This window comes from Brassica napus, chromosome A7, assembly GCF_020379485.1.
Source record: "Brassica napus cultivar Da-Ae chromosome A7, Da-Ae, whole genome shotgun sequence".
NCBI classification, from domain to species: domain Eukaryota; kingdom Viridiplantae; phylum Streptophyta; class Magnoliopsida; order Brassicales; family Brassicaceae; genus Brassica; species Brassica napus.
The window spans coordinates 10,859,852-10,887,635 of NC_063440.1; the positions used below are offsets into that span (position 1 = coordinate 10,859,852).

The 27,784-nt window shown below is 34.8% G+C and overlaps 2 protein-coding genes and 2 long non-coding RNA genes across 22 annotated transcripts; all 4 read left to right on the forward strand.

Moving 5' to 3' along the window:
* Positions 1–5,243: 5,243 nt before the first annotated feature.
* Positions 5,244–8,804, forward strand: BNAA07G08570D (probable hexosyltransferase MUCI70). The gene is made up of 9 exons (XM_013797792.3): positions 5,244–5,834; positions 6,045–6,284; positions 6,394–6,607; positions 6,692–6,801; positions 6,902–7,101; positions 7,341–7,444; positions 7,788–7,975; positions 8,066–8,265; positions 8,349–8,804. Exons 1-9 carry the CDS (start codon positions 5,582–5,584, stop codon positions 8,586–8,588), a joined length of 1,749 nt encoding a protein of 582 aa, XP_013653246.2. The 5' UTR covers positions 5,244–5,581; the 3' UTR covers positions 8,589–8,804.
* Positions 8,805–11,122: 2,318 nt separating this feature from the next.
* LOC125576483 lies at positions 11,123–13,277 on the forward strand. 18 transcript variants are annotated; one of them, XR_007314866.1, is made up of 9 exons: positions 11,123–11,261; positions 11,353–11,463; positions 11,724–11,832; positions 11,943–12,005; positions 12,081–12,465; positions 12,551–12,655; positions 12,728–12,770; positions 12,867–12,944; positions 13,059–13,277. It is a non-coding gene; the product is annotated as an uncharacterized LOC125576483 (long non-coding RNA). The 18 variants fall into 18 exon arrangements; XR_007314865.1 differs by having other exon boundaries at positions 12,870–12,944; XR_007314863.1 differs by having other exon boundaries at positions 11,124–11,261; positions 12,747–12,770.
* Positions 13,278–15,669: 2,392 nt separating this feature from the next.
* Positions 15,670–17,421, forward strand: LOC106413144. The gene is made up of 5 exons (XR_007314867.1): positions 15,670–15,772; positions 15,905–16,100; positions 16,174–16,674; positions 16,865–16,981; positions 17,086–17,421. It is a non-coding gene; the product is annotated as an uncharacterized LOC106413144 (long non-coding RNA).
* A 2,795-nt stretch (positions 17,422–20,216) lies between these two features.
* LOC106356331 (purine permease 3-like) lies at positions 20,217–23,292 on the forward strand. Of its 2 annotated transcripts, none has more exons than XM_048736647.1 (2): positions 20,217–21,558; positions 21,606–23,292. In XM_048736647.1, the coding sequence occupies exons 1-2, from the start codon at positions 20,862–20,864 to the stop codon at positions 21,992–21,994; spliced, it is 1,086 nt and encodes a 361-aa protein (XP_048592604.1). In that variant the 5' UTR covers positions 20,217–20,861; the 3' UTR covers positions 21,995–23,292. The 2 variants fall into 2 exon arrangements, with proteins under 2 accessions (XP_048592604.1, XP_013651551.2); XM_013796097.3 differs by having other exon boundaries at positions 20,219–21,554; positions 21,638–23,292.
* Positions 23,293–27,784: the final 4,492 nt, after the last annotated feature.

The window sequence follows — 27,784 nt, forward strand, 5'->3', positions numbered from 1 at the left end:
TACATATCTTGAAGTTACTTATCACTCTTAAAAATACAAGTTATTCAAAAACTAACGTAGAAGACTTAAAAACTAGTGGAGAAGACGCGGACGACTTCAATCTAAGTTGTCTAGACGACTAAACTATATGTCGTCTGGTCAACGCAGAGGTTATTTTTGCAATTGACTTTGAAATCTGTTATTTCGGACGACTGAAAGTTAAGTCGTCTACTATTGTTTGGTTAAAAAAAAACTCCAAAAAGCTAGACGACTTACATTTCAGTCGTCAGAGGTTAGTTTTGCATTTGACTGGATTATTTCAGAAGTTTGACTTTTTGGACGACTTACATTTCAGTCGTCTAGTAAAAATTAAAATAATAATATTTTTTTAAAAGTAGACGACTTACAGTTAAGTCGTCATAGGTTAGTTTTGCAATTGAAAAAAAAACTTCAAGATTTAATTATATACAGACGACTTATAATTCAGTCGTCCACGAGACGACTGAAATGTAAGTCGTCCAGGATTTACGAGGTTTGACCAGAATCTCGGAAAAAAATCCTGGACGACTTACAATTAAGTCGTCTGGTGGACGACTGAATTATAAGTCGTCTGTGTATAATTAAATCTTGAAGTTTTTTTTTTCAATTGCAAAACTAACCTATGACTACTTAATTGTAAGTCGTTTACTTTAAAAAAATATTATTATTTTAATTTTCGCCAGACGACTGAAATGTAAGTCGTCTGGGGAAGTCAAACTTCTGAAATTATCCAGTCAAATACAAAACTAACCTATGACGACTGAAATGTAAGTCGTCTAGGTTCTTTGGAATTTTTTTTGAAACCAAACAATAGTAGACGACTTAACTTTCAGTCGTCTCAGGTTACAGATTTCAAAGTCAATTGCAAAAATAACCTCTGCGTTGACCAGACGACTTCCAGGTAAGTCGTCTACAGCCAGACGACTGAAAGGTAAGTCGTCTACAGCCAGACGACTTCCCAAGTAAGTCGTCTGACGAACAGATCTGGAAAAAAACTCGATGTCATACCTTAAATTGGTGAGATAAGTTCCTTAGCATACATAAGGCTTCTCCAAGCACACAGAATCACAAACGGAAGTCACCCACCCATAATCGTTAGCTTCTATGACTCTATGAACCATAAAAATTTTAGAATCAAAATCTTGAGTTTTTTTAGCTCATTGTGGAGAGAAAGTGAGAGATATGTTGTGTTTAGTTCACAAGAATGGAAAAAGAAGAAGGGTAAATCGATTTTAGGAGCATTAAGAGCTTCAATTTGGTTGTTCATGGTGGTTGTGGTATTGATGACAATGGCAATCTTGTAATTACTTGAAGATGATGAGGGTGAGAGAGTAAAAATGTCATTTTCGAAAAAAAAAAATAAAAAAAAATTGATGGCATTTTCGTAAATTATATGAACTTATGGGGTGAATAGGGCAAAACCAATTTTCAAAAAAAAAGGAGGTTAGTTTTGTGTTTGACTTTAAGTTGTAGGTCAATTTTGCAAAAATCCCTATTTAAATTCAAAATCACTACTTAAAATATCAAAAGTTAGTATTAATTAAATTTTGATAAATTTTGATCAATAAACCAAAACATTCTACTGTCTTAAAACGAGTTTTTAACGGTCACAACAAATAATAGTTATATTATTGAATACTTAAATAAAATGTTGATTTATTCAATAATCGTTGGATTAATTTCTAACAAGTGAATACTATAATGTATGTTATAAAATTCAACAAAATAAATTTACTATCTTTTTTAAATCCAACAATTTACCTCATATAAAACTAAATGTGATTATTAGCATAAAAAGAAATTGATCTATTATATTTTCAAATATTGTCAAACAAATCAGTTATGGTTTAATGTTTTTATTCGACTCAAGTTTTTTTTTTTTGAAGATTTTCAAATTCGACTCAAGTTTTATATGTTTAAAAAATCAAATCCGAATAGGTGTTCTTTTTCTGTTTGATTCCAATTATTAGAAAGAAAGTGGTCATGTCATGATGATCTTAGCATCTAAAAAATTATAGTTTCCATTTCAAAATGTCTGACGAAACAAAAGCCTTTGTAGATGTTGCTATGACGCAGCTAATATAATGAGGTGCTAACTCAACCCTGTTTATTGCTAGTTAACGATATAGTTGATACATACGGTTTATTAAGAATACATATTTAAGAAAAAGTAAAGTTACATGACGAACTAAATATCTCGATTCTTAAGTGTATGTATGCTTGAGAAATTTAGTTCACTTCACCCAAAAAGAACAAAAACAAGAACATGATTCATGGACTAAAAGCCAGAATATGAAATCTATGAGAAGCCTTTAAGAAGAAAAGAAACATTATTATCAAATTCTGGTGACAAAGTTCTATCGCTTTAGGTATGTTTCTGAGTGCGTTTACTTGAACCGGTAAGTGGAATCCAACTGTGGATAGCCCCAGTCTACATGGTAGCATTACTTTGGCTGTGACCCTTCTGTTTGCGTAGCGGTCGGCTCAATCCTCTCTCATAAAATGGAGGCCTATAACAAGCGACAATGCTAAATGTCATCATCAAACCGGTGCATGCATTCGTTTAGTTGACTTTTGCTTGGTTAAACAAGTTTTATCTAACTTCCAACAGGCATGGGATAAGAGATAGCTGTTGTCTCTTATGATAAAATTAACAATGTGTCATAAAGAAAAGTATCTTAAGATAGCACTAGAAAATGTATTAACTCCAAAAATAGCGTACAAATATAAAATTTTCTAGAAAATATTACCTAATTTTTTAAAAGTGGTTAGGATTTAAACTTGGGATAATTTGAAATATACACTGTTTATCATTTGAAATTTGATAAATACACTTTTCTTTTTTCTTTTTGAAAATTACACTTTATTGTATATGATAAGACATATTTATCCTGATTCTAATATTACAAATTAAAACAACTAAAATGTAAATACGAAATATTGTTATTATTTATGTGTGTGAAAATTTATATTTGAGATAAATACATAATATTGTTGGGGTCTAGTTTTTCACCAAATAGATTGAACTCTTTTACAAGTTCATCAACCATCATTAAAAACAGGCAAACTACACACTTGAAAAACTGTTCAAATATGTCATAAAATTAACTGCAACTCCACGAATTCTGATGTGCCCATATGCACAAAGTTCTTAAACATACTATCTTCCATGTAATCATGCTAGTCAAAGTACAAAGTTACAGTAACTAATAAATTGAAACAAAAAGAAAAGAGATACATCAATGCACCGTTTGTTTTTATATATCCTGGATTGTTTTCATGAGTGTCTGATCTAATATCAAAACAAAAAAAAATATTCAAGGGATCATTAGTATTTGCTAAAGAAGTTTGTAATGTTGATTGATTGGTTTTGTTTCTGAAAAGATCCTAAGAACAAGTATATTGAATAGTGATGAAATATTTAAAAGCATTTTGCTGGGGAAGCAACAGTGGAGCTAGTCGAGCTTGTGCTTCAGATTATGGATACTTGATTTCTTTTCTTAAAGTTCCAAAATTGGTTACATTCTCGTGTGGGGGTTAATAAGTTTTCTCCATTACGACGGTGACGAGAGAGATTTCCAACAAGATATAATATATTGTCGCATGAATAAAATTTTAAATAAGATTTTATATAGATATTAAGATTATTATTTAGAAAAAAAAATATAAAACCTGATTGTTGTTGGATTTACTTTTTAAACATTTTAAAATTAAATATTAGAATGCATAAAAACATTTAAATAGGGTATTTTGGTCATTTTATCTATAACTAAGTGTAGTTTTCAAAAACAATAATAAGTAATGTAATTTTCAAAATATAAACTCATATAAAGGTATTTTTCCAAATTTTCCCTTTAAACTTTAGTATTTAAAGAGTGAGTTTAATATTTGGAGTAATTTAGTCATCTTATTTTTTTACTTAATATTATTTTGGAGATTTTCCTCTTTATATTTTATTTTTATTATATTTTTTGTGATGTCTAAAGAATTTGCCTTTTTATCAATACTACAAAGAGTATACATGTGATAAAACGAAAACGAAAGGATTATTGGAAAAAAAAAGGATGCATTGAAGCAAAAAAAAAAACTAATTCAACGAGTGTTGTATAATTAAGTGCGACAGAGGAGACTAATAATGACAGGATTCATGGATGGCGGCTAGGTAAGGATTAAAGAAATGTTTTCATTTATTCTAAAATCTTAGTTGTCACAAACTCTGTAATGATGCTTACATTAGTGTTTGGACAATAATAATAGCCTCTTAATTTTCTATCCTCTTAATTTTCTATCATCTGTTCTTAAAAAATTCATATTCTAATTTTTTTCACACATTTTAATAAAATACATTAAATTTGCATAATTTTTTGTGTTTATCTTTTTTCCATAATTTTTACCCAATAAAAAATTAATTAGTGCAATTAAATTTTTTGAAATTTGCAATTAGTTAATAAAATATGCATTGAAAATGTAAAAAATAAATCTTTTAGAAACAATTTTTTTCTAAAATATGTATGTTTAAAGAACAGAAAGAGTATACTTTAATTACATGTTAAAATTTCAAGGCCCAGCAGTAACAAACTGCCGTATGTCCTTTATAGTAGTCCAAGATGAGTTATGATTAATTAAACCTCACAGAAAGACAGAGATTAAAACTTTCTTTTAAGAAATCAGATTTCCTTTTTAAGAAATCAGATTTGGTACGTATATTGTAAGTAAAAACTAAAACCAGCGTGCTTTAATTTTCGTAGATTTGTAAACTATATAAAAATGGACACATCACTAATCATCAAATAAATATTTTCACATAACTATATAAATTTACCAAAAACTAACAACGGTTTCATTCACATTCAGACAATTAATTACCTATTTTTACAAATTATCTTCATATTTTTGTTCTGACAATGTTTTAAATTTTGGGTTACAACATGGCTTATTATCTTAATACATTAATCAAAAAATAATTTTAAAGAATTTTCACACATTAAATTTTTTATAATGTATCATAAATGTATAATTTTAATTATTTTATGACTTAAAACCAACAGCGATTGCAAAATCATGAAACACTTTAGTATCGATTTATTATTAACCAATAAAATATACACTAAATTTTTTAAAATAATATTTTTCACAAACAAAATAAAAGTAGGAATTAATTAGATATTAACTACACATAGACATAATTAAAAGTATGAAATTGCCATTTTTGTTTGTTTTGTTTAACGCGGAATAATGAATTTCATTAAAGGGAGAGAGTATTTAGTTCTTCGTCAATTTTGACAGCATAATTATTTATTTGTTTGTGTGTATGGAAGAGTGACTTTTGGTGGCCTTTTGTGTGTTGCTGCTTCAGAGAGATTTCCCCAGTTTTTGTAAATTCGTGTGAAATATAAAAACCCCCATTCACAAACCCTAGATTCTCTCGTTTCCTCGTGATCCGTTCTGAGCTGAGTTTTGTAGATCAGATCGCAATTTAGGTGAACTTGAGCAAGCTTGAGCTCTCTTGAATCTGGAACATTGGAATTGATGGAATGATTTGAGGAGGAGGAGGAGGAGAGCGATGACTGGATTGGGCGTTCGATCCAGTAGCTATGGTTCCTTGGACAAGACGGGACTCAACGGCGTCGTTTTGCCTATCCAGACTTTGACTACTACTACGATACGCACCAAACCATCGAAGATGCATAAGGAGAGGGAGAGGGAAGGTGTTGTTCACTGGATCTGCAAATTCGCTGGCCGTAAGAAGGTTGGCATGCTGCTCCTCTTCTTGATCTCCGCCGTCGTCTTCCTTCGCGTCCTCTTCGTCGGCAAAGGTAACCGTCAGATCATCGTAATGATTCTTAATTGGAGTAAGTTTGATTCGTATTGGCTAGGTTCTGTTTAGGCTTCGAATTGAGGAGTCGTTGTTGTGTAGAGTGATGATCGTAATGCTGAGAATATATTATGACTGAGAAGCTTTATTTGAGCTGGAATCTACTACTACTTAAAGTTGTGAGAATATTCTATTTGGAATTGTTGTTCAGGTGAAGATGGTCAGGAAGTTCAAGTTCCTCCGAGTCTGCATTTCAATGGCAGTTCAGTTGTAAATCACTCCAGCATGTTTAATGAAGAGCAAAACATCAACATTCGCAATATTTCTTTTAATGTTGTATTTTCCCCTCCTCCTTTGCATTTTCTTGGCTATACGCTTCCTCAAGGCCATCCTTGTCACACTTTCACCTTGCCTCCCCCACCTGCCGACAGAAAAAGAACTGGACCTCGCCGTAAGATTTGATTTTTTTTTAATCTTTCTTCTCTGAGATTACTACAAGATTGTTGTTGTGATGATGCTGAAAAGATCGGAGATATGCTTCTGCTTGGTTTTGGTTTCAGCATGCCCGGTGTGTTACCTTCCTGTAGAAGAAGCTATCGCCTTGATGCCAAGTGCCCCCTCGTTTTCCCCTGTTCTTAAGAACTTAACGTACATATATGAAGAGCCACTAAACAGAGACACAGAGTTTGGAGGGTCGGATTTTGGTGGTTATCCTACTTTGAAACATAGGAATGATTCTTTTGACATTAAAGAAACTATGAATGTACATTGTGGGTAAGCATCTTTGTGGTCTTTTTAATTCCCCTCGTCTGTTTTTTTTTTTTAAATCTCATCTTAGTATTTTTTTTTTCCCATCAGGTTTGTCAAAGGGCCACAACCTGGTCGAAATACAGGTTTTGACATGGATGAGGCTGATCTTCTTGAAATGAAGCAGTGCCGTGGGGTAGTTGTTGCTTCAGCTGTATTTGGTAGTGCTACACGTGATACTTTATCTTATTTTGTAATTAATCGTTCTAGTCGTGTTGCCAATTTTTATGTGTTTCTGATGAAGATTATTTCTCTTTTCAGATGCTTTTGATGATGTAAAAGCCCCACAAAATATCAGTAAATACTCGGAGGAAACAGTTTGCTTCTACATGTTTGTTGATGAAGAAACTGAATCAATTTTGAAGAGAGAACGAGGCCTTAACGACACCAAGAAAGTAGGGATATGGAGAGTTGTTGTTGTTCATAATCTCCCTTATTCCGATGGAAGGCGCAATGGAAAGGTAGATGCACATCTCTTCTCTTTCCTATGACGAAATTATGCATTCAGTTACCGAAATTAAAACATGAGTTTAGTGACATGCTGGATATTCCCCCTTGTGTTTACAATCTTTCACCAAATGTATTGCATTCACTCTGCTGTAGCAGCAGCCTTCTTGCTTTACTAGGCTTGAAGTTGTTTACTGGAAAGGGGAAACATTATAAAGTCCACTTATATGCTGATACCTCGTTCTCTTTGTAGGTGCCAAAGCTTCTTGTTCATAGGATGTTTCCAAATGCTCGCTATTCTTTATGGATTGACGGAAAACTTGAGCTTGTCGTTGATCCATATCAAATTCTTGAAAGGTAAAGCCTATCATAGTTTGTCTTTTAAGATTAATCTCAGAATCTATCAAATTCTGTATTTTGTGTTCCCATATTGGGACCATCTTGAATTGTGGTTGGCTATGCTGCTTCCTGCTGTTACTGACTAATAAACATTCCTCTAGTCATATTAGTGAATGCTTATGGTAAGAATCTGCTAGATACACCTCTATCTCAGATAAGTTGTCCTGAAGCAGCTAGCTCTTTGTGCTTAATGTTCCAGTAACTTAAAAATGTTCAACTGTTTCAAATAAGTTCATGCTTTTATTTAAAGACCTTAGGCTTGGTGGGCCGCAGCAATCTGAATGACCTCTCTTTTCATCAGGTTCTTGTGGAGGAAAAATGCTACGTTTGCGATCTCAAAACATTATAGAAGATTTGATGTCTTCGTGGAGGCTGAGGCAAATAAAGCTGCTGGTAAATATGATAATGCCTCCATCGACTTTCAAGTGGATTTCTACAAGAATGAAGGGCTAACCCCTTATTCTGTTGCTAAGCTCCCAATCACAAGCGGTATGTCTCTTTTGCCTCACTCTTTCCAAAATCCATTTTACATGATCAACCGATGTTCTATACACAAACTATATTGTCTTTTTTATGCAGACGTTCCGGAGGGCTGTGTCATTTTAAGAGAGCATGTTCCCATTAGCAACCTATTCACTTGTCTTTGGTTCAACGAAGTAGACCGGTTCACTTCTAGAGATCAGATCAGTTTCTCAACAGTAAGAGACAAGATTGCTGCAAAAACAAACTGGACAGTAAGCATGTTCCTTGACTGCGAGAGACGCAATTTTGTTATTCAGGTGAGTTTCTTCTTTTCATTTTGACTTAGCCTTAAGGAAAAATAGTAAAGAGAACCCTGAATTTAACAAACAATCTAATGCAGAGATATCATCGAGCAGAACAAGAGAGATTCGCAAGGCAAAAGCCTCCAGTGCCTACTTTTTCTCCCCCACCGCCGTCACTGCCTACACCAGTTTTAATCAGCAGCGATTTGCCTAGAAAAGTCTCGAGTGGAAGAGCGGGTAGAACATCGCCGCCTAGGAGGCGGGGAAGAGACAGACGGTCCGGTGCAAGGGGTCACAGGAAAGCTAATTTGCCTGTAAGATTACCAGATTCAGCTTAAGACTGAAAGAGTCAAAGTCCCTTGCACAGAGGTTGGTTCTATATGGTCACTCTCATCACCGATTACACGTTCAAAATTTACCACACACAGTATGTTCTTTTTTGTTTTGTTTCTCTATTGATTCTTAAGGATTCAAAATCATTTTTTAATGTATATATATATACACAGACTTTGGCTGAAACTATAAAAAAAGTGGAACGTAATGATCTTCCATCAGACGAATATTTCAGAGAATACTGAACAGCCAGTTTTTACATGTTGAATTGATGGATTTTGAAAGTGATTTTTTCACTACGAGATGGAACTTGTAGGTCTTTAAGAGTATTTAAAGGGAGTCTTATCTCTTCATCATCCAAAATTTTGTATTTTATAATTATACAAGTATTTAAATTATAAGAAAAATATCTACTGTTTAGAGGTACGTCTATGCAAATTTTACGCCCAACTTTTTTTTTTTGCAAAATTTAAAATTTATATTCAATTTTTTGAACACGATATTAAATTATAAAGTTATTGTCATGTGCGTATCCATCAATTATCAGTTGTACTACACGAAAATATGGTCTTTCACTGCATTCATACCAGGCACTATGTCAATTCGTTAGATTTAAATTTATTTCTTTATGGGCCCTAACTTTAGGCTCTGTCATAAATCTGATCAGAATAAATGAATTTATCTTTACTTGGCCATGATTATATGTTTCTACTTTAAATAGAAACTAACTTGTAGGTGAATAATAATGACCTGTTTATTTGGGTGAACAATCCATTATCATGTGCACATGAAATACATGCGACACACGCTACAGAGTACAGAGAGTCAAAATCAGTACCGATATTTGTTTCAAGTCTGGAATAAAGTAAGCTTAGAATTCACATCAACTCTGGAGTCGTGGAATGTTATCTCACTTAGACTCATCGTTGATTTGTATAAGTCACTGTTGATTTCGCTTATTGTGAACTAACACCACTAGTTTGATTATGGTCGATGGAATGATAGTTTATTCCTTGTTTGTCACGAAGAATAACAAGTGTGGATTCGAACTTCAAAGTAGACTAGTTAAAAGATGGTCTAGAACCAGTGTTTTACTACACGTTGATTATGATCACAGCCTCACAGGGATAGTATGGCAGGGATTCTTCTTAGGTGCGTCGTCTCTAGCTTCTGTATACTGTATAGAATCACAATAAGAAGTCCTTCTCTTATTCAATAACTCAAAAGCTCACAAATCACAAATCACAAATCACAAAATCATGTTATGCAACACAATATGCATTTCCATATATATTGAACTCATAATTTCCTAAATTCATTAGTTTTAACATAAATCAATATTTCATAATCCTTATAGACTTCCATAATACACTAGGATTTTTCATCTCAAGCTACTTCAAGCTTACTCCAACATTCTGGTGTTCTTCTTCGGGTGACGGAATTCCTGGCTGTCCTTTGTTTCCGAGAGAAGTTTCAGCCGGAGAAAGGTGTCTCTCTCTTTTCTCTGTATGGGGATTTGTTTTTTACTTCCTACGACGAGTATAAATCCGGAAGCAAGTTCTCAATAAACGTCAGCCTCCGGAGACAGAATTGCCTCCTCTTACAGTTAGTGTCTCTGTTGTTGCTTGAAGGTCGTTTACTTTTCTAATTATGTGTGATAGTGTTCATCTTATTATTTCGGCAAGTGTAAAGGTAGACTTTTGGCATATAATTATCAGCAGGCTCGGTCCTGGAATTTGTAAAACAATTTGGGCCGGAAGCTTTAAGAAAACTGGACCAAAATAATTATAAGAAAATAAAAAAAAGAATGAAGTTGCGTGCTTCGAACCCATGATCAGAAATTTACACAGTACACACGTTTTTCTGGTTGAACTAATGACGACTTTGCAAAATTAAAAGCCGATATTTTATTTATTTTTAAGAAGGCAGGAAGCTGATGCTTCCTCCGTTTCTTTCCAGGGCCGGTACTAGCAAAATCATATAAATTTTTTATAAAGTGGCAGTATATTGCAAGTATTGTTCAGTGATAACTATTAGACATAAATTATCATAAGGCATATATATTTATCGGTTGTATGTAATATTTTTCGTAATACAAAATCAATGTTAAAAGGGTGTAAATGTAAAATTCTTTGATAAAAAAAACAATTATTGCATAATATGACTGTCCACGACGATTTCAGTATTCAAAAATCTTTAGAAACAAACATATGACATCGTGGTCTTCTCTTCATCCTTCTTCAAATGTTGAATGTTTTCAACACTAAATAACTCATATCATCAAATTTCATTGTTCAACAAGTTCATTATGATTCAACTACAAAAAATTTATTCAACATTTTCATTGTAAATGGTCTAAGAAGTGATGACAAAGATATAATTCTAAGGTAGGGAAAGTCATACATCTTATTATATAAAGTAGAGTTCACTCTCTCCTGGTGATGCCACCTCAGCATCCAACTAGGAAATTCGAGCTCTGTGGGCGTGACAGGTGTCCATTTCTTTAAACTCTGCGTTTCATTTAATTGAGTCTGCAATTGATACGGGCTTTATTGTTTTATGGGCTTTATGTTTTGCTTAAGGGACCAAGCCGATATGGAACACACTAAGCGTCTCCGTAAGCGTCGATTGATCTGATTTTAGGGTTCATCCCACTTTTGTTTTCCGTCATTCATGAGGTTAAGTCGACTTCTCAATCCATCAAAACAACTTAGTAATCTTATTTTCTGAAAAATATCTAACACATCAATCTTCCTTTATGATTTGAAGATCGGACGCTGCCCCTCCACCGTTCAAGTGCGATTGCTCCGGTTCTGGGAAGCTAGGAACGTCCGGTGGCGACGAATTCATGGGAGTGGATTGCTCCTATTGGATTCACAGGTTGTTATGTATAAAGCTTGCGTTCATAATTCAAAAAAAAAAAATCTGGTGTGTTAAATCCTCATTATCAAGCTTTCCTATTCAGAGTTTTGTTTGACATCTTTTGAATGAGAAATTTTGAAGCCGTTCTTTGATTGTGATGTCATAAGAGAAATTTTCGTTATGTGCTTTTGTGGTTTCTACAAAGTAATCCAGGTTTGCGATTAGACCTACATAATGCCTAGCAGGCTGATGTAATATTTTCAATTTCTTTTCTGCAGGAGGTAAGCCTCGCCGCGCCTCGGTAGCATGCTTCTAGCACAAAGAAGCTCCCACCTGAGTAAATCTTTATCGGAGTCTGGATGCACACTTCGTGATGTCATGAATTCAGTAAGAATTTCTTTTACTTTGCGCATTGTATTTAAATTTAAACTGTGCTAGCTATAACTGGAAACACAGATTTTTTGCATTTAACTACTCTCATCTAATTTTTTAAATAGGTGACACATTGACCTTAAGTAACGTGAAGATGATTTGCCAACATAAAGACATCATACGTCAAGGTTTGCAAGAGTTTATGGGCCTTTTGCATCATACAGTGACCACAAACTAATTTTCACACTCTTGCACATATACAGAAAAATTCAAGAAAGCAGTGCAGTGTGAGAAGTCAGGCAACAACATTGATCTATAAGAACGTTGAGGCATATCAAGTCGTGGATTGTAAGTGGAAGCAAAAGGATTTTGGTAATTTTGGTTAGTGACTCAAATCTTTTACCTTCTCTTCATATGGCTTATTTAGCTGGATCAAAAGCGTTCAACATCAATGTTTCCGTCTCCTCCAGTTGAATATTTTATGTACTATGGATGCTACAGTTAAATTGAATTACAGAAGCAGAGGTTCTAGGCTTTTAGCTATCAAGACACTCAATTGGATAGGACTTAGCTGGCAGCATCTTTGAATGATCTTTATACGAACGACATGGAAAAGCTTTCTGGGTCAATCAAACGCATATGGTACAAGTAAGGAAACAAAAATAATCTTTCTTGGTTTTAATATTTTTGGTTGCTGTGAATTGTAATCTCAGTTCTTTTTATTTGTTACAAGATTGATACTCCACTGAATGAGCGGAACGCAAGGCTTCTAATGATGGTTCTACTTCTCCACCACAAGGGAGCTGCGAAAATAGGGTCAAACTTCCAATGAATTAAGGTAAATCATAAGAGAAACCTCATCCAAACCATTGTGTCAACAGAGAATAGAAGTTCTAATTTTTGGAATCAGCTTTCCATTTATCATGCAGGTCTGATTAATGTTTTTGTCACAGGTTGTTCTCAACTCTGATTGTGCTATGTACAATACAAGTGATTATCTCAAGCTGTCTAATTATTTCTCTAACGATCTGTTTCTTTGTTGAGGGAAGTAGTCGAAGAAGATTTCACAGCCTTTGTTGGGAGACCAAATAAGAGACCAAGAACTAACTGTTCAGAAGCAAATGAATGTAATGTTCCATTCTCTCTTTCCCTCTATAACACCATTAATGTTATAGCTTGCTTTGTTGCTTAACATTTTCATTCCTGGTTGCTAACTCTTTTTCCCGGATTGTGGCTAGCAGAGGAAGTAACACATGCTCTTATGACACCCTGAGGCTGCGGAAACATGATTAAAGGTGTCATTCCTTGCCTCCTTGGTTTCTTCAATTTTTTTTTTGGTTTCTTCGGTTTGTCCACGAAATACTTTGTGTTCTACTTTTGAATCTTTTCAGTTGTAAAAAGGAAGAATAATATAGCAATGTACCCATTTTAATAAATGAAAATGTAATCTCCCATGGCAATGTCATCTCCAAGTACTTTGAATCTTATCTTTGTTTTTGTAAAAGAGATGAGTGGTGTTTTTATTACCAAAGCTAATTGTAATCTCCAGCGGGTTTTTTCCGTTATCAATAATGCAGCTCCTGTAATTTTCTCTCATCTTTGTTCCTTATTTAATATTCTGGTTGGCTACTATGTATGTTGCTAAGATTATGCAAAATTTTATTGTTATTAAAGTGACTAGCTACTTCTACGAATTTAACTCTGGTTCATGAAGGGATCATGATGGTGATACTGATACCGCTCAAGGCTGGTCCCTGGATTACTTTTACGGTTTTACCAATGCGTGCAACTTACATGTTTGGTACAGATGAGACGGGAGGAACGTAACTTGCGATCCTTCTCCCGTTTGTCTTTCAAAAAAGAAATCTCAGCGTTTACTACTAAGAGAAGCTTTCGGTGTTTTTATCATCAGAGACCAATTAAATATTATCTGTAAATATTCTCTTATATAATGGAATAGTGACTCTACGCTTAAAAGTTTCTGTGACCTTTTATGGCTAGGTCTCTCTAATCTAAATCATCTCTTTCATATAGCAAGATGTCCAAGTATGCCTGGAGCAATGTATCAAATCTACAGCTTCTCCTTTGTCTCTGTTCTTGATTTTTCTTCTTATCACCCAAGTTATCCAGTTTAGAATGCTTCCAAAAAAAAAACTTTACACTTTCTAGCAGCGATCATATTTCAAAACTGCCTCAGACCATCTCTCTCACGTTATAATTCATCAACCTGCATAATATGAGGAATGATCTAAGAAAAGCAATCAGCGATAGTTCAGATATGAAATCAACATTCAACATGACGGCTTTATCTAATGTTTTGTTTAGCTATTTTGAGTATTCTTTTAGTTGGTTTGTTTTTTTGTGAAACAGTTTTCATGTTTACGGAACTATAAAAAACATACAACTTATCCTCTTCGGTTTTTTTTTTTGAAAAAGTACTTTATCTTCTCTCCAAAATTTTATATTTTCTCTCTCTATTAAGATGATCTTCATCATTTACCATCAAAATTATTGAATCGCAGATAATAGTCACCATTTTCTATTTAAAGTAGCATAATTAATAAAATTCAACCCATTTCTTTTCTATGGTAAATACGAAGTTAGGTTTTCAAACTAAACTAACAAAACATAAATCGTAATCAGTTTATGGAAATGTAAAAAAAAAACTAACATAATACATGAAAAATATTCATTTAGTTCCACAAACACGAGAACCCTACATTGTAAACCTCCAAGTGTACATGTACGAATATCATGTCCAATCAAACATGGAATCTGCATAGCCAACTAACACTCATATTATTTTCACCAATGCACTCGCTCAACCAAATCGCACTCTATTATATGCAGCAGACGACCACGATTTTTTAAATAATAAAGCCCAACTAAAAAATTTCAAAACTAATTCAAAGAACATGATTTTTCGTTTTCGATCGTCCATCCATCGATCTAAACTTGACACAAACAAACCAACTACAAGATCAGTTGAAAACCAACCCCTGCCATAGATTTACATATTAACAATCATATATTTATAATAAAAAATATAAATGTAACACATCCCGCCCGTAGGGCGGGCCGACCCTAGTCTTTATATATAAAGTACAGTTCTCTCAATCCTGGTGCCTCCACGTCGGATGCCAGCGCATAAAGTCGAGAGCTGCTGTGCTGACACGTGTACGACACCACAAAATGCAGCGCTTCTTCATTTGTCCCTAATTTTTATTTGTGAAAATATCTGTTCTTCGCTTCTCTTCCTTACGCTGCAACGGTGACTATCGAGCTTCCTCACCGTCCATGAAACGATCGAGTTATGGTTTTTAGGCGATTAATCCCATCAATTGAAGCCCCCCACTACGAGTTTTTCAATGCGTTGTTTGCGTCGGCTAGATCTGTGAGGTCGGGTATAAATAGGTCTGTATTTGTCTTCTGGTAATCACAATCTCTTCACCGCACTTCTTAGTGGCTAACTCAAGGACTTTTTTCCGATCTGAAGTCCAGATTCATCTGTTGTCGAGGCTAGACTGCTGCTATTCTGGGAGGCTACCTTTCTTCATGCTTTTCCCAATTTTCAGTCAAGGCTTCTCCAAAGTTCCATCTCTGTTCATTGACTTAACACTTCCGAACATTTGCTGAAAGCGGGAGCTGTTTACGAGCTCAGTGGGCTTGATCTTACGAGAAGCAACCACCACTTCAAGTATCGCCAGTCGACATACGCTTCATTGACCTAACTAAGTTTGTTGAGATTCCGTTAGGACCTTCTCCATTACCTCTGGAGCTCTTTAGGTTCATGTACAACTCATGGCATTGGCAAACACAAATACCGAATTTCCAGGTCTGTCTCTTAACTTACATTCGGAATAAATCTATATGCTTCCCCATAAAAATGTCCATACTCTGTTACACTTTCCTTGCAGACATCATAGGGCATAATGGCGACCATCCAAAATGACAGGTACATTGTGTGTGTTCAGAACTACTTCACTGTTTATGTATCATCTTGGTTTGATTGTATGCTCCCAAACTTGAAAGCTGCATCAGAACGTCCATTTAATTCATTTTCTGTTATTCCCGAACATGTACGCAGATCTACTATTGTCCGTCTAAGTGTCTTTGACGTGCAGGCCAGCCAACTTCACCAAAAGTTAGATGATGTCGGTGTGAATCCTAAGGTCATTATCGCAATGAGCACTAACCAAATGTTGAAAGTGTGTATGTCAATCAACAGCATCGCTTTAGCTGAAATGGAATTCCCACAAGCATACCTTGAAGCTCTTCCAGAGGTATGATAAAAACTTTTAAATCTCATAGCCATTTTTCTGAAGCTGCGTCTGAATCACATTGTTCTGTCAACAGAACGGGAGGCCATGCCTTGGAGATTTTCTTATAGAAACATCACGTCTGATAACTTCTCAGCAGATTACTTGCTTGGAGTCAAGAGATATTTCTTCTGGCCACCCCCAATATTTTTAGCAATAATAAGAACAACAAAACCACGTGGCTCCTCCTACAAATTTCTACTCTTTTGGTATGGTTCCAAGTGGTAGCAGCCATAAAAATAACCGGAGTAGTAATCAGAGTTTGTATTTCAACGTCGTCTCCGGTGAGATCCTCCACGGGAAGGTTCACGGTAACCAGGCAAGGAAGCTTGAATTGCCAAGACTGTGGGAATCAAGCCAAGAAAGATTTTCCTCATATGAGATGCAGTACTTTTTGCAAGAGCCGAGGGTTTGATTATCAAACCCACATGAAGAGTACAGGGTCCCTGCTGCAAAACGCCGTGAGAGACAGGCCCAGTTAGCTGGTTTGCCAACTAAGCGGAGCAGAGAGGCTAGCTCTGTCGGTGTGAAGCCTAAGGTAATTATCGCAACGAGCATTAATCCCAACAATTTGTAGGAGGTCAACAGCTTCCTCAGAACCTTTCTATTTGTAGGACGTCAACTAGACTTGCAGAACGCCAATATTTGAATGCAACTTCAGGGACCCATTCGTGTGCTATATGTTTTCGTAACTACTAGATTATTAACGTTCCTTCTTTCCACCACAGGCTGCTTAGTTTCTTTGCACCAGTAAAATAGAAGCCATTGAAACCACTAATGGATGGTACTACATTTCCTGCTCCAAATGTTCAAGGAAGCTTCAGCGAGGATTCTGGTGTTCTTAGGTATTGCCCCATAGATTTAAATTACTCCTCACTTTTCAAAACACTAACCAAATAAACCATCTACCATTTTCCCACTAACATTTTAAAATTCGCAAACGTTGAAGGTATTGTGTGGAGATGTGTCTCAGATGCGACATACTCAGTCAGCTGTGTTTGATCGCCACCAGCTTCCCAATACTGAAAATTTTGCATTACATGTTAATCTCCTCTTTCTCATACTTTGTACTTAACATATTTTAATGCGTTTGGACAGGGTGGGATGGAACAACATCCCAGGTGATATGCCATGAGCTACATGTGTATCCTGCGTCTGCTCTAAAAGCCTCAAGTTAAGTGCAACGGATTAGGCCAGCGGCAGTAGTGAACATAGCCACGCTTAAGGTGACTCTTATGATTATAGTATATGATGGAGACAGACCGAGATGACACACCACATGTATAGACCAACCTGTAATAACATATATTAAACTAACTAGGTAATAACCCGCGCCTTGCGCGGGATGTGATTATTAGTTTCGTTATTTTTAATAAAAATACATTAAATCTGTTTAATCTGGATATTGTTCGGTTTTAAGTTTTTTTTTTGGTTTTTAATCTTCTAAAATATAACTATTATTTTAAATTAATATTTATTTTCGTTTATTCGGCTAAAATGTTTGATTTTTTTGATTTTTTCCGGTAAAAACAAAAAATTAATATTATTTGTTTGTTTTCATGTTATGAATTTTAGATAGTCGTCATGTCGAACCAATAGTTTCATATTATAGTTTTTAAACAGATAATAATTTAAGAAAAAAAAATTATTAAGACAAATCATTTCACTACAATTTTGTCGGTAGTGAAAGAAACATTAAGAAAAAATATTCCAACTTTCAAAAAAATTAGATACTTCAGTTGTGGTAAATACTTAGTTACAATGTGCTCACATCAAGGTGCACATATATGTGTATGTTAAAAGTATATACAAATAGTTGACAAATATATAAAGATATTGTTAATTAATATTAAATGACTGTTTTGCTCAAAATAATAAATGAAAAGTAAAACTAAAATTAATTTAAAATAAAAAGGTTTTGCCATTAGTCATTTTTCATATAAAGAAAATAAAATTGTATCTGTAAATAGGGGTGGGCACAAATCAAATATCTGGGTATTTGGAAGCATTCGTGTCGATTCGATCTTTAGCCACCTAGATATTCGGTGACTCGGATATCCGAAATATTTTGGAATTTTAAAGAATATCTGATTTGATCCGTAAATAAAATAAAATAAAATTTTAAAAATAATTGAAAATTTTAATAATAACATTTTATTACAAAAATAAAACATTATTTAAATTTTTTAAATTCTAGTACCTAGTATAATAAATTTAATTCATAAAAATATTGTAAAAGTGATATAAAGTATAATATATATAACATATATATATATATATATATAATTCTTTACATATATGTATATAAATCCATATAACAGATCGAATTAGATATATGTTCCTAAATGGTATTTGTGATTTGCTTCTTTTTGGATATTATATTTTAGTATTTGATTTGTTTCGTAGAGTTACGGATATCTATATTTTTTGGTTCAAATCAAAACGGATAATGAATATTTTACTCAATTTTATCCATAAACAATAAAATAATATATATATATATATATATATATATATATATATATATATAGTTTGGATTTTGATTCGTTATTTATTTTTATTTGAACCAAAAAATTAAGAGTTTTATTGCAACTATGTATGTGAGTTTTATATTAAAAAAACGCAAAGTACATAGTGTGAACACATTTATAAATATAGTGTGAACGCGTTAACATATTTATTATCAAATCATTGTGAGGCTGCCACGTGTCTATTATAGTGTGAATGCATTTATTACAATGTTTCTCTTTTAATATATAAGGGATACGAATTCAATATCAAAGCGACAAGTTTGCCTTCTATTTTATTTCTCATACTGCTTCGCTTAGGCTGACGCCTCCAGCATGTTTTTTTATATTCCAACGGACCTCACAAAAATAAAGAATAACACTATTTACCCGATCATGATTTACCAACACATTTGTATGATTCGAACCTGCAACCTCGAGGCAAAGTCATAATATTTTCAGATGGGGAGATGTGCATCTCAGATGCGACAAAATCAACCCAACCCATTCAACACTTTGTTTCTGTTTATTATGGGACATCATGATTATGTGGAAAGATCATCTTGAGTACTAACTAAGAAATATAATTGTGTCTGCTTTCTTTTTTATTTACCATACAACTTTGTATGATGTTACTGTTGTTCATGTGGCGTCATACCTCAGCCAGTTCAATGAAAAAGAGTTCAAATTCTTCTGGATTGGTGTCAGGGACTGAAGGAGAACTTGGAAAAACATCAATGCTCTAAGACGTACTGTGATTTACATCAAGGAGTCTCTTATTGATTTGTTGCCATGGTGATTAGTCTCTGTTGTTCTTCACTATTTAGTGGAGTTCTCTTCAGTCTTTTTTAGAAGCTTTATAACCAACATCTTCCAACGAAAACAAGTATTAACAACATGTAACACAAAACACGTAATGATTCAATAAATGTATGTATCTTGATCCAAAATTATAGCACACGATACATTTTAAACTAATATATATATTATATTATGTTTTTCCTGTCCCATAATAAATTTATAGTAATTTAAAATTAAAATAATGTATTACTTGATATAGCAAATAAAAATAATGAGGAGGTAATAGAATAATTAAAACAGCCACTAATTATACACTGAAACTGAATAATAAAATTTTATTAAAAATACAAGTACATTCAACATATACAAAATGTAAAATGATTGATGTCTTGAGTACTAAACCTAACCACAACAATAAAAACTCGAATATACTTACTATATATAAAAAAAGTTGAGCAAACATTTAACAAATGTATACCATTTCAAAAAATCGTATCATGCTAATATAACCTTATAATCTCTAACAATAATAAAAAAAATAGTTAGACATATGCAAAAATAATATAAAATGTATTATCATTATAAAACATAACAAAAAAAAAGAAAACTAATAACTAAAATAATATAATGTCAAAAATATTTTTGACAACAATAAAAAGACAAAAATGAGTGACAAAAATAAGTAAACATCAAACGTTAAGTAAAATAACATAAACTACCAAATTATATAAAAAATAAAATTCGAATTCACAAATAAAGTATATTCCGCCCGTAGGGCGGGCCGACCCTAGTAATTACATATATCATTAAAACAAATTGAATAAACGTTCAAAAATCTCTACACAATCATAATACAAAGATTAACTTTTCAGACTTTTAATATCAGTCAGTTTGTATCTAAATCGAAGGATCTGCATTAATGTCAAAAAGCTAAGAAATCAAAGATAAATCTTCCAATTATAGAACGAATATTCTGATTTTATTAATGTTCTTCCACTATATTAGGAGAGTGAGACTTATTTCAAGTTGTAAAAATATGTAGATAAAATCATGATATTAATTAGTATGAATAGTAACAGCTCCACGAGATAATTACAATGTTTTTTTCTTTGACTAACTAATTCCAACGTTTTTTATTTGATACATAATATAACTGATAACAAGATTTGTGGAGATAAAACAGGAAAAATCATCGCTAGGTCAAACAAAAAAAACAAAGATCATACAAATCTAAGAAACAAAGATCATAACATAATCATTTTGAGAGAAAAGACAGTAAGTAGCTTCTGTTTGTTTGTATGTCTGTTTGTTTGTTTTATAACTAACGTAACTCCTACAACACCAACCCTAAAGTTTCATTGCTCACAGAAATCAAAACCATCTATCTCGTTTTGAAAATTCAATCGAGGAGACAAGAATGGCGAGGGCTCTTGTGATCATAAACTGTATCATTCTGGCCATAGGAAACTGTGGAGGTCCTCTGATCATGCGTCTCTACTTCAACAATGGTGGCCACAGGATTTGGTTCTCCACTTTTCTTGAAACCGCTGGCTTTCCGATCATATTCATTCCTCTTTTCTTCTCTTACCTTAACCGGCGCAGAAGCAACAACAATGAAGGGGAGAATACACGGTTCTTTCTAATTAAACCACGTCTCCTTATGGCTGCGATTCTGATAGGGATTCTCTCAGGGTTCGATAACTACTTATACGCATATGGCATAGCTTATCTCCCGGTTTCAACAGCTACTCTCATCATTGCTTCACAGTTAGCTTTCATAGCTATCTTCTCGTATTTCATGGTCAGCCATAAGTTTACTCCTTTTACCATCAATGCTGTTGTGTTGTTGACTGTTGGAGCTGCTGTATTGGGCATGCATACGGAAACTGATAAGCCGGTTCATGAGACTCACAAGCAGTACATGGTTGGGTTCTTGGTGACTGTAGCAGCCGCTGTTATGTATGCATTTCTATTGCCGTTAGTGGAACTTGCTTACCAGAAAGCTAAACAACCCATGAGCTATACGCTTGTGCTTGAGGTTCAGATGATTTTGTGCTTCCTTGCTTCTTTAGTCAGCCTCGTTGGTATGCTCATCGCTGGTGATTTTAAGGTATGTTACTCTTTGAAACAGATCAGATGTTTTTTTGACTCATGTCCTGAGTCCTTCACCCTTTTTTTTTTAATTATTTGCAGGCTTTACCAAACGAAGCAAGAGAGTTCAAGCTTGGAGAGGCAATGTTCTATGTGGTGGCTGTACTTTCAGCCATAATATGGCAAGGGTTCTTCTTAGGAGCCATTGGTTTGATCTTCTGTGCATCGTCTCTTGTCTCTGGTATAATGATATCAGTTCTTCTGCCAATCACAGAGGTTTTAGCTGTTATTTTCTACCATGAGAAGTTCCAAAAAGAAAAGGGTCTTTCTCTTGCTCTGTCCCTTTGGGGTTTTGTCTCTTATTTTTATGGTGAGATCAAAGCCGACAAGGATAAAAGAATACAAGAGGAGGCACAACTGAATTCTTTGCCTAGAAGAACGAGAATTACTGAGTGTTAAAACTTAAACACATGAGCTTAGAAAGACATCATAAAGGTTTTATTACTTCATTTCATCCCTGTTACACTGTTATTAGATTAGAGGATATTAAACAGCTTGGAACTATATGCCAAACACACAACTCTAAGAAGCTTTTTTTTTACCTTTTATACTACTCAAATGAATTTGTGACAGAAAAATTGCAAAGTTAGTCTTGTGTTGTCTTCTGCTGGTTGCTTTTAGCTTTCATCTATCTTGATGGAGGTTTCATCACATTAACTTGTTCAACAATAACGCCACATCACCATTGTGGATAAATCGCGTAATTCGAGGACCAGTCCCACCTGTAAGTTCAGCTAGTAGAGCTTCTGGTAAAGCCTGTTTGGTTCATTTGTATGATTCTTCATTATCACCAGTAAGAGGAGATAACACTCGGTTGAAACACAATGCAAAGGAAAAATCTTAAGACAACCACACCCAAATATTTTTAGCTTTTTCTAACCACATATCTTTCACTCATACTGCTTCCCCTAGAGATTCTAGTTATTTGATTGAAACTTGAATACATCAAAAACAAGCCTATTTATACCAATACATACATGCTTTACATACTTCTTTCCTGTTTATTCTTTCTAGCAAGGCCTAGAAAATCCATCAATAACATATAAGGATAATTCCTCTACGTTATAATAAACACAAAGCAGATTCAAAATGCATGTACGCACCACCAGTTTCCTTCAGCAGGACTATTCAATTCAGTGTTGATTTTCTTCCTTTGCTAACTCTTTCAGTATAGCACGCTGACGTTCGCTTAGTTCACTAGAAAATACAGAAAAAAATAATACACAGCATCATAAAATGCCAGAAATCCCACATCAACAACAACACAATAAGAGAACTCAAACACATCCATATGCCACCAGACATCAGAAGCTGAGAAAATCAACATTAACTTTTAGAATAAGACCTAGAGGAGAAACAATTAATGATTAGACGCCAAGTAACATGCATCAAAAGAAACAAAACAAACTCCCAGCGAAATTATTTGAAAAGCCTCTACTTTTAGAGCAACCATAAGTATCTTTTGTCTGTTCTGGACAACAGCAAAAATTTTAGCATAGCATAATCAGCTTGAACTCCAAAATATAAAAAATCTTACATATGAAGAGTGTTAACACGGAATAGCACTTGCTGATCTCCATGATACAAAATATCCTTGTTTGTATAGTCCTGATCTTAAACAGTACCAAACAAAAAGAAGGTGCAACATATAGACTGATCATAGTTAAATGTACCTTTGCCTCTTAAGACAAGAAGTTCGCCAGGCTGAGCTCACTCTGGTATCTGCAACAATAAAAATTCACCTCTAGTATCTCCAAAGGCTTGAGATCTAAACCATCCCTCTCAGTGAGGATAAAACAAACTTGGAAGTTGGAACTCAGTTGCAAGTTGTAGATACCAAAATTGTAGAGATCCATACACAAAATATATTATAGATCTCACTGGGTAGGAATCTTACTTCTATCTCTGTCTTACCTGATGGTGTTGACACCACAACTTTGCCTCCCAAAATGGCCTGTCAAATAAGTTTTTCAAGACATGTAAAGTATGTCTTAAGGGATATATATTAGAAACAACGTGAACAATAAGACATGAAATGATGCACCATATTGGAATAATTTAGGTAGTGTAAAAAGCAATTTGCAACGAAAGCTTAAACCTCTAAGGCAGTATGGCTGAGTGGCAAAAATATAGCAGTAGCATGCACTTGAGTTTATCACTGGGTGCCATCAGATGAGTTGGAACATATATTCTACATTATCTAGTTAGTTAAAGGACAAGTGAGTCACATAATGATAAAGATGCTAACATTATTATACTTGGTAAACTAATTGGTGAACACCACTCAATAATTTTCAGATAGACGGCAGAAAACTTTTATCTAGTCTATGACTCTATGTCCTCTAGAGGTTTTACTGTGTCATAGGGCGGTGCCTATAATATGTTAATGCGGAGCTTTTATCAACTGGCAGTTATATAAGACTTTTGACCATATAGTGCCACTATGCAGGAAAAGTATAAGTTTAGAAGGTACCACTACTCTGCTTATAGTCCAAGATTCAGGAATCACCAGTGTGTTTACTTGTGTAAAGCTAATATTAGCATCCCCATAAATTTCTTGAGCCATCTCTGGAGAATGTCGAATCATTAGAAACCTGTGAGAGAAGAAGATTAGATACTTATCGTCAAAGGAAATGCAGTATGCTGTAAGACCATAGATGAGGCAAGAATGATGATAGAAATATAAGACTACTTATGGATCTTACAAGATAGCTCTGATAGCGTAAACAATCTATTCGCTACATGTAATAAGTCTTGATTATATAGTGACAACCGGGCAAACACAATAGGGTATCCATCACATTTAAATTAGTGAACAATGGAATATTATTTTTAGAATGAACACATTTAAAGTCAATATGACATAATATGACTTTGACGCTTGCAGCAACTTTCTTTTTCTGAAGACTAAATTGATCATCTTAAGATAAGATGCATATTGGTAGATCAGTGTCAAGGCTGGGTTTGATTCAAAACTTATCTAACGTCTCAAGAAAGTACAAAGTTTAAAATTTGAAGAAGATACTGATGCATTTACAAACCTTAAATTTGATATACAAGTCCCCAGAGGTTTGACTTTTTCTTAATCTTGCATGACCAACACCTTGGATTACGACCATAGCTTCAGACCCCACCCCTGTGGTCAAGTAATTGAAAAGAAATAAGCAAGACAGAATCATGTTATCTAGAACCAAAGTCACTATCTTGTCCAGCAAACTCATGTAAAATGATACTCGAAAATCACAGTTCTAAATTTTCTTTGAATATCAAGTGCAGACAAAAGACAGTTGACGAGAAAGTGCACTATAGCCAAGCATAATCTTAAGAAGAAGGAAAAGAAAAGGCGAGCTATACAGCAAGTGTAACCAATATATAAATTGGGATAAATCCAAACCACACAAATCCTCAGCGAAAGCAACGTAACAATGTCAATGATATATTACCATCATTTCATAGCATGCCTGGCATATTTAAGAACCAAAATCAAGTTAAAGATAAACAAAAGCATGAAATTTACAGAAAACCCCTCAGGGATCACAACTGCAGCCGTATTTGTGGCTTCCACAACACCGGATCCTCTACAAGACATGCAGTGCTCCTGAAGAGATAGACATTATATATATGTCAATTAAGTGAGTCATTCCTCCTCTTTAAGTTGGCTTTGATGGAACCAGCATATTTTTAAAGACTAGAAGCCGTAAATGTAACACGAGAGGCACAAAACTGTACATTAACATCTGTTAAACTATAATCTAATCTCTCCTTGATACATTTACATAAGTTAGTTATTTATGTTATTACACAAAGAGTTGTAACTCTTCATGTTGTGTCCTTTAGTATAAAGAGTTGTGTCTCTTATACTTGTATTGATTCGATCTCTATATAAAGATCAATCATCTGTTGTAAACATATCACCGAATCTCAATAATACAAAAGTATTTTCAGAAAAGTTTATAAGCCTGCAACGTCTATCTTATTCTTTCTCTCGAACTCGTGTGTAACACATTGTGATCGTTGTGTAACACAAGCGGTTGGTAAAAGATTAACATGGTATCAGAGCTTTACGTTTGAGAGGACAAAGGAAAAAGCACTAGTAAGAGAAACACTTGGCGTGGAGAAAAGGAGGCTAGAGGATTTTGTCATACGATTTCGGAATCATTCGAAACGATGAAGAATCAAGTAATCCCCATATTTGATGGAGAGAAGTACGACTTCTGGAGCATCAAGATGACAACCATTCTCAAGACCAGGAAGTTATGGTCTGTGGTTGAAGAAGGCGTAGCAGCCCCACCAGCACAAGTGGATGAAACCCCTGAAACAGCAAGGGCAAGATCGCTTAGAGAAGAAGCGATGATGAACGATACATTGGCTTTGCAAATCTTGCAAACTGCTGTATCGGATCATATATTCTCACGGATTGCAGCAGCATCAACATCCAAAGAGGCGTGGGATGCATTGAAGGAGGAGTATGAAGGCTCTCCTCAAGTTCGTTTGATTAAACTTCAAACATTGCGAAGGGAGTATGAGAATCTGAAGATGTATGAGAATGAAGACATTAAGGTCTTCACAGATAAGATAGTTGAATTGGCAAATCAATTAACTTATCATGGTGAACAGAAGTCAGATGTTCAACTCATACAGAAGATACTCATCTCTCTCCCAGCCAAGTTCGATAGCATAGTCAGTGTGTTGGAGCAAACAAGCGATTTGACTTCAACAAAGATGACAGAGTTGATCGGGATCTTGAAGGCTCATGAAGCAAGGCTGGCTGCAAGAGAAGAAAGCACCAGTGAAGGAGCATTCGATGCTCGTGTTAAACACAAAAATTCTGGTGTTACACAAGACAACTCAAAGCGCCAAGGAGGCAAGAAGTGGTGCGGTTTCTGCAAGAGAAACAACCACAATGAGAGCGAGTGTTGGAGGAAACAGAAGAAGGAAGATCCAAAGAAGGATCACAGAAGTAACAAGGAGTGTTACAATTGTGGCAAGTTAGGCCACTTTGCAAATCAGTGCTACTCAAAGAAGAAAGAGAAGGCACATGTGAGTCTCGAAGAAGATTCAAATGAAGATCACATGTTGTTCAGTGCGAGCGAAGCAGCAACAACAGTGATGGAAGATGTCTGGTTAGTAGACAGTGGAGCAACTAATCATATGACAAAGGAGGAGAGTTACTTCTCAAAGCTTGATAGGAGTATCAAGGTTCCAATAAAGATTGGAAATGGAAGCACAGTCATGACAGCCGGTAAAGGAGACATTACCGTCATGACCAAAGGTGGCAAGAAGACCATCAGAAATGTATTCTTGGTTCCGGGTTTGGCAAAAAATTTGTTGAGTGTTCCACAAATTGTTTCAAGCGGATACCGGGTGAGTTTCCAAGAGAAGAGATGCATCATAGATGATGCAAAAGGAAGGAGGATAATGGATATCCCAATGACTCACAAAAGCTATCGAATCAGGATGAGTTCGGCTCAGGTAGAAGAAGCCTTGAGCGCTAGTGAGCAAGGAAAGATGGAGACATGGCACAAAAGACTTGGTCATGTAGGCGACAAAAGGTTGCAACAAATGCAGGACAAAAACTTGGTAAAGGGATTACCAAAGTTTAAAGTCAAGAAGGAAGCATGTGAGGCGTGTAGACTTGGAAAGCAATCACGCAAAAGCTTCCCAAAGGAATCTCAAACTAAGACAAGAGAGAAGCTTGAGATTGTACATACGGATGTATGTGGGCCGATGCAGCACCAGTCTGTTGATGGAAGCCGATACTTTTTGCTATTCTTGGATGATCATACTCACATGTGTTGGGTATACTTCATGAAGCAAAAGTCAGAGACATTCTCACTGTTCAAGAAGTTCAAAGCAATGGTGGAGAAGCAGTCGGATTGTACCATCAAGACACTGAGATCAGATGGAGGTGGTGAGTTCACTTCACGAGAATTCAACCGGTTCTGTGAAGAAGAAGGAATCAATAAGCAAGTCACCTTGCCTTATTCACCACAACAAAATGGTGCAGCGGAGCGCATGAATAGGACCTTGGTGGAGATGGCTAGATCGATGTTGGCAGAGCAAGACTTACCGCTCAAGTTATGGGCAGAAGCGGTATACACTGCCTCATATCTTCAAAACCGTCTGCCATCAAAGGCAATAGAAGAAGATGTCACTCCTATAGAGAAGTGGTGTGGACACAAGCCAGAT

Bases quoted from the DNA above. Each gene is read 5' to 3' on its own strand.
- BNAA07G08570D (XM_013797792.3), top strand. From the start codon at position 5,582: ATGACTGGATTGGGCGTTCGATCCAGTAGCTATGGTTCCTTGGACAAG. The intron at 7,102-7,340 runs GTAGATGCACAT...TTCTCTTTGTAG, and splicing joins ATGGAAGGCGCAATGGAAAG to GTGCCAAAGCTTCTTGTTCA. The intron at 8,266-8,348 runs GTGAGTTTCTTC...AATCTAATGCAG, and splicing joins GACGCAATTTTGTTATTCAG to AGATATCATCGAGCAGAACA.
- LOC106356331 (XM_048736647.1), top strand. From the start codon at position 20,862: ATGGCGAGGGCTCTTGTGATCATAAACTGTATCATTCTGGCCATAGGA. The intron at 21,559-21,605 runs GTTACTCTTTGA...TCATGTCCTGAG, and splicing joins CGCTGGTGATTTTAAGGTAT to TCCTTCACCCTTTTTTTTTT.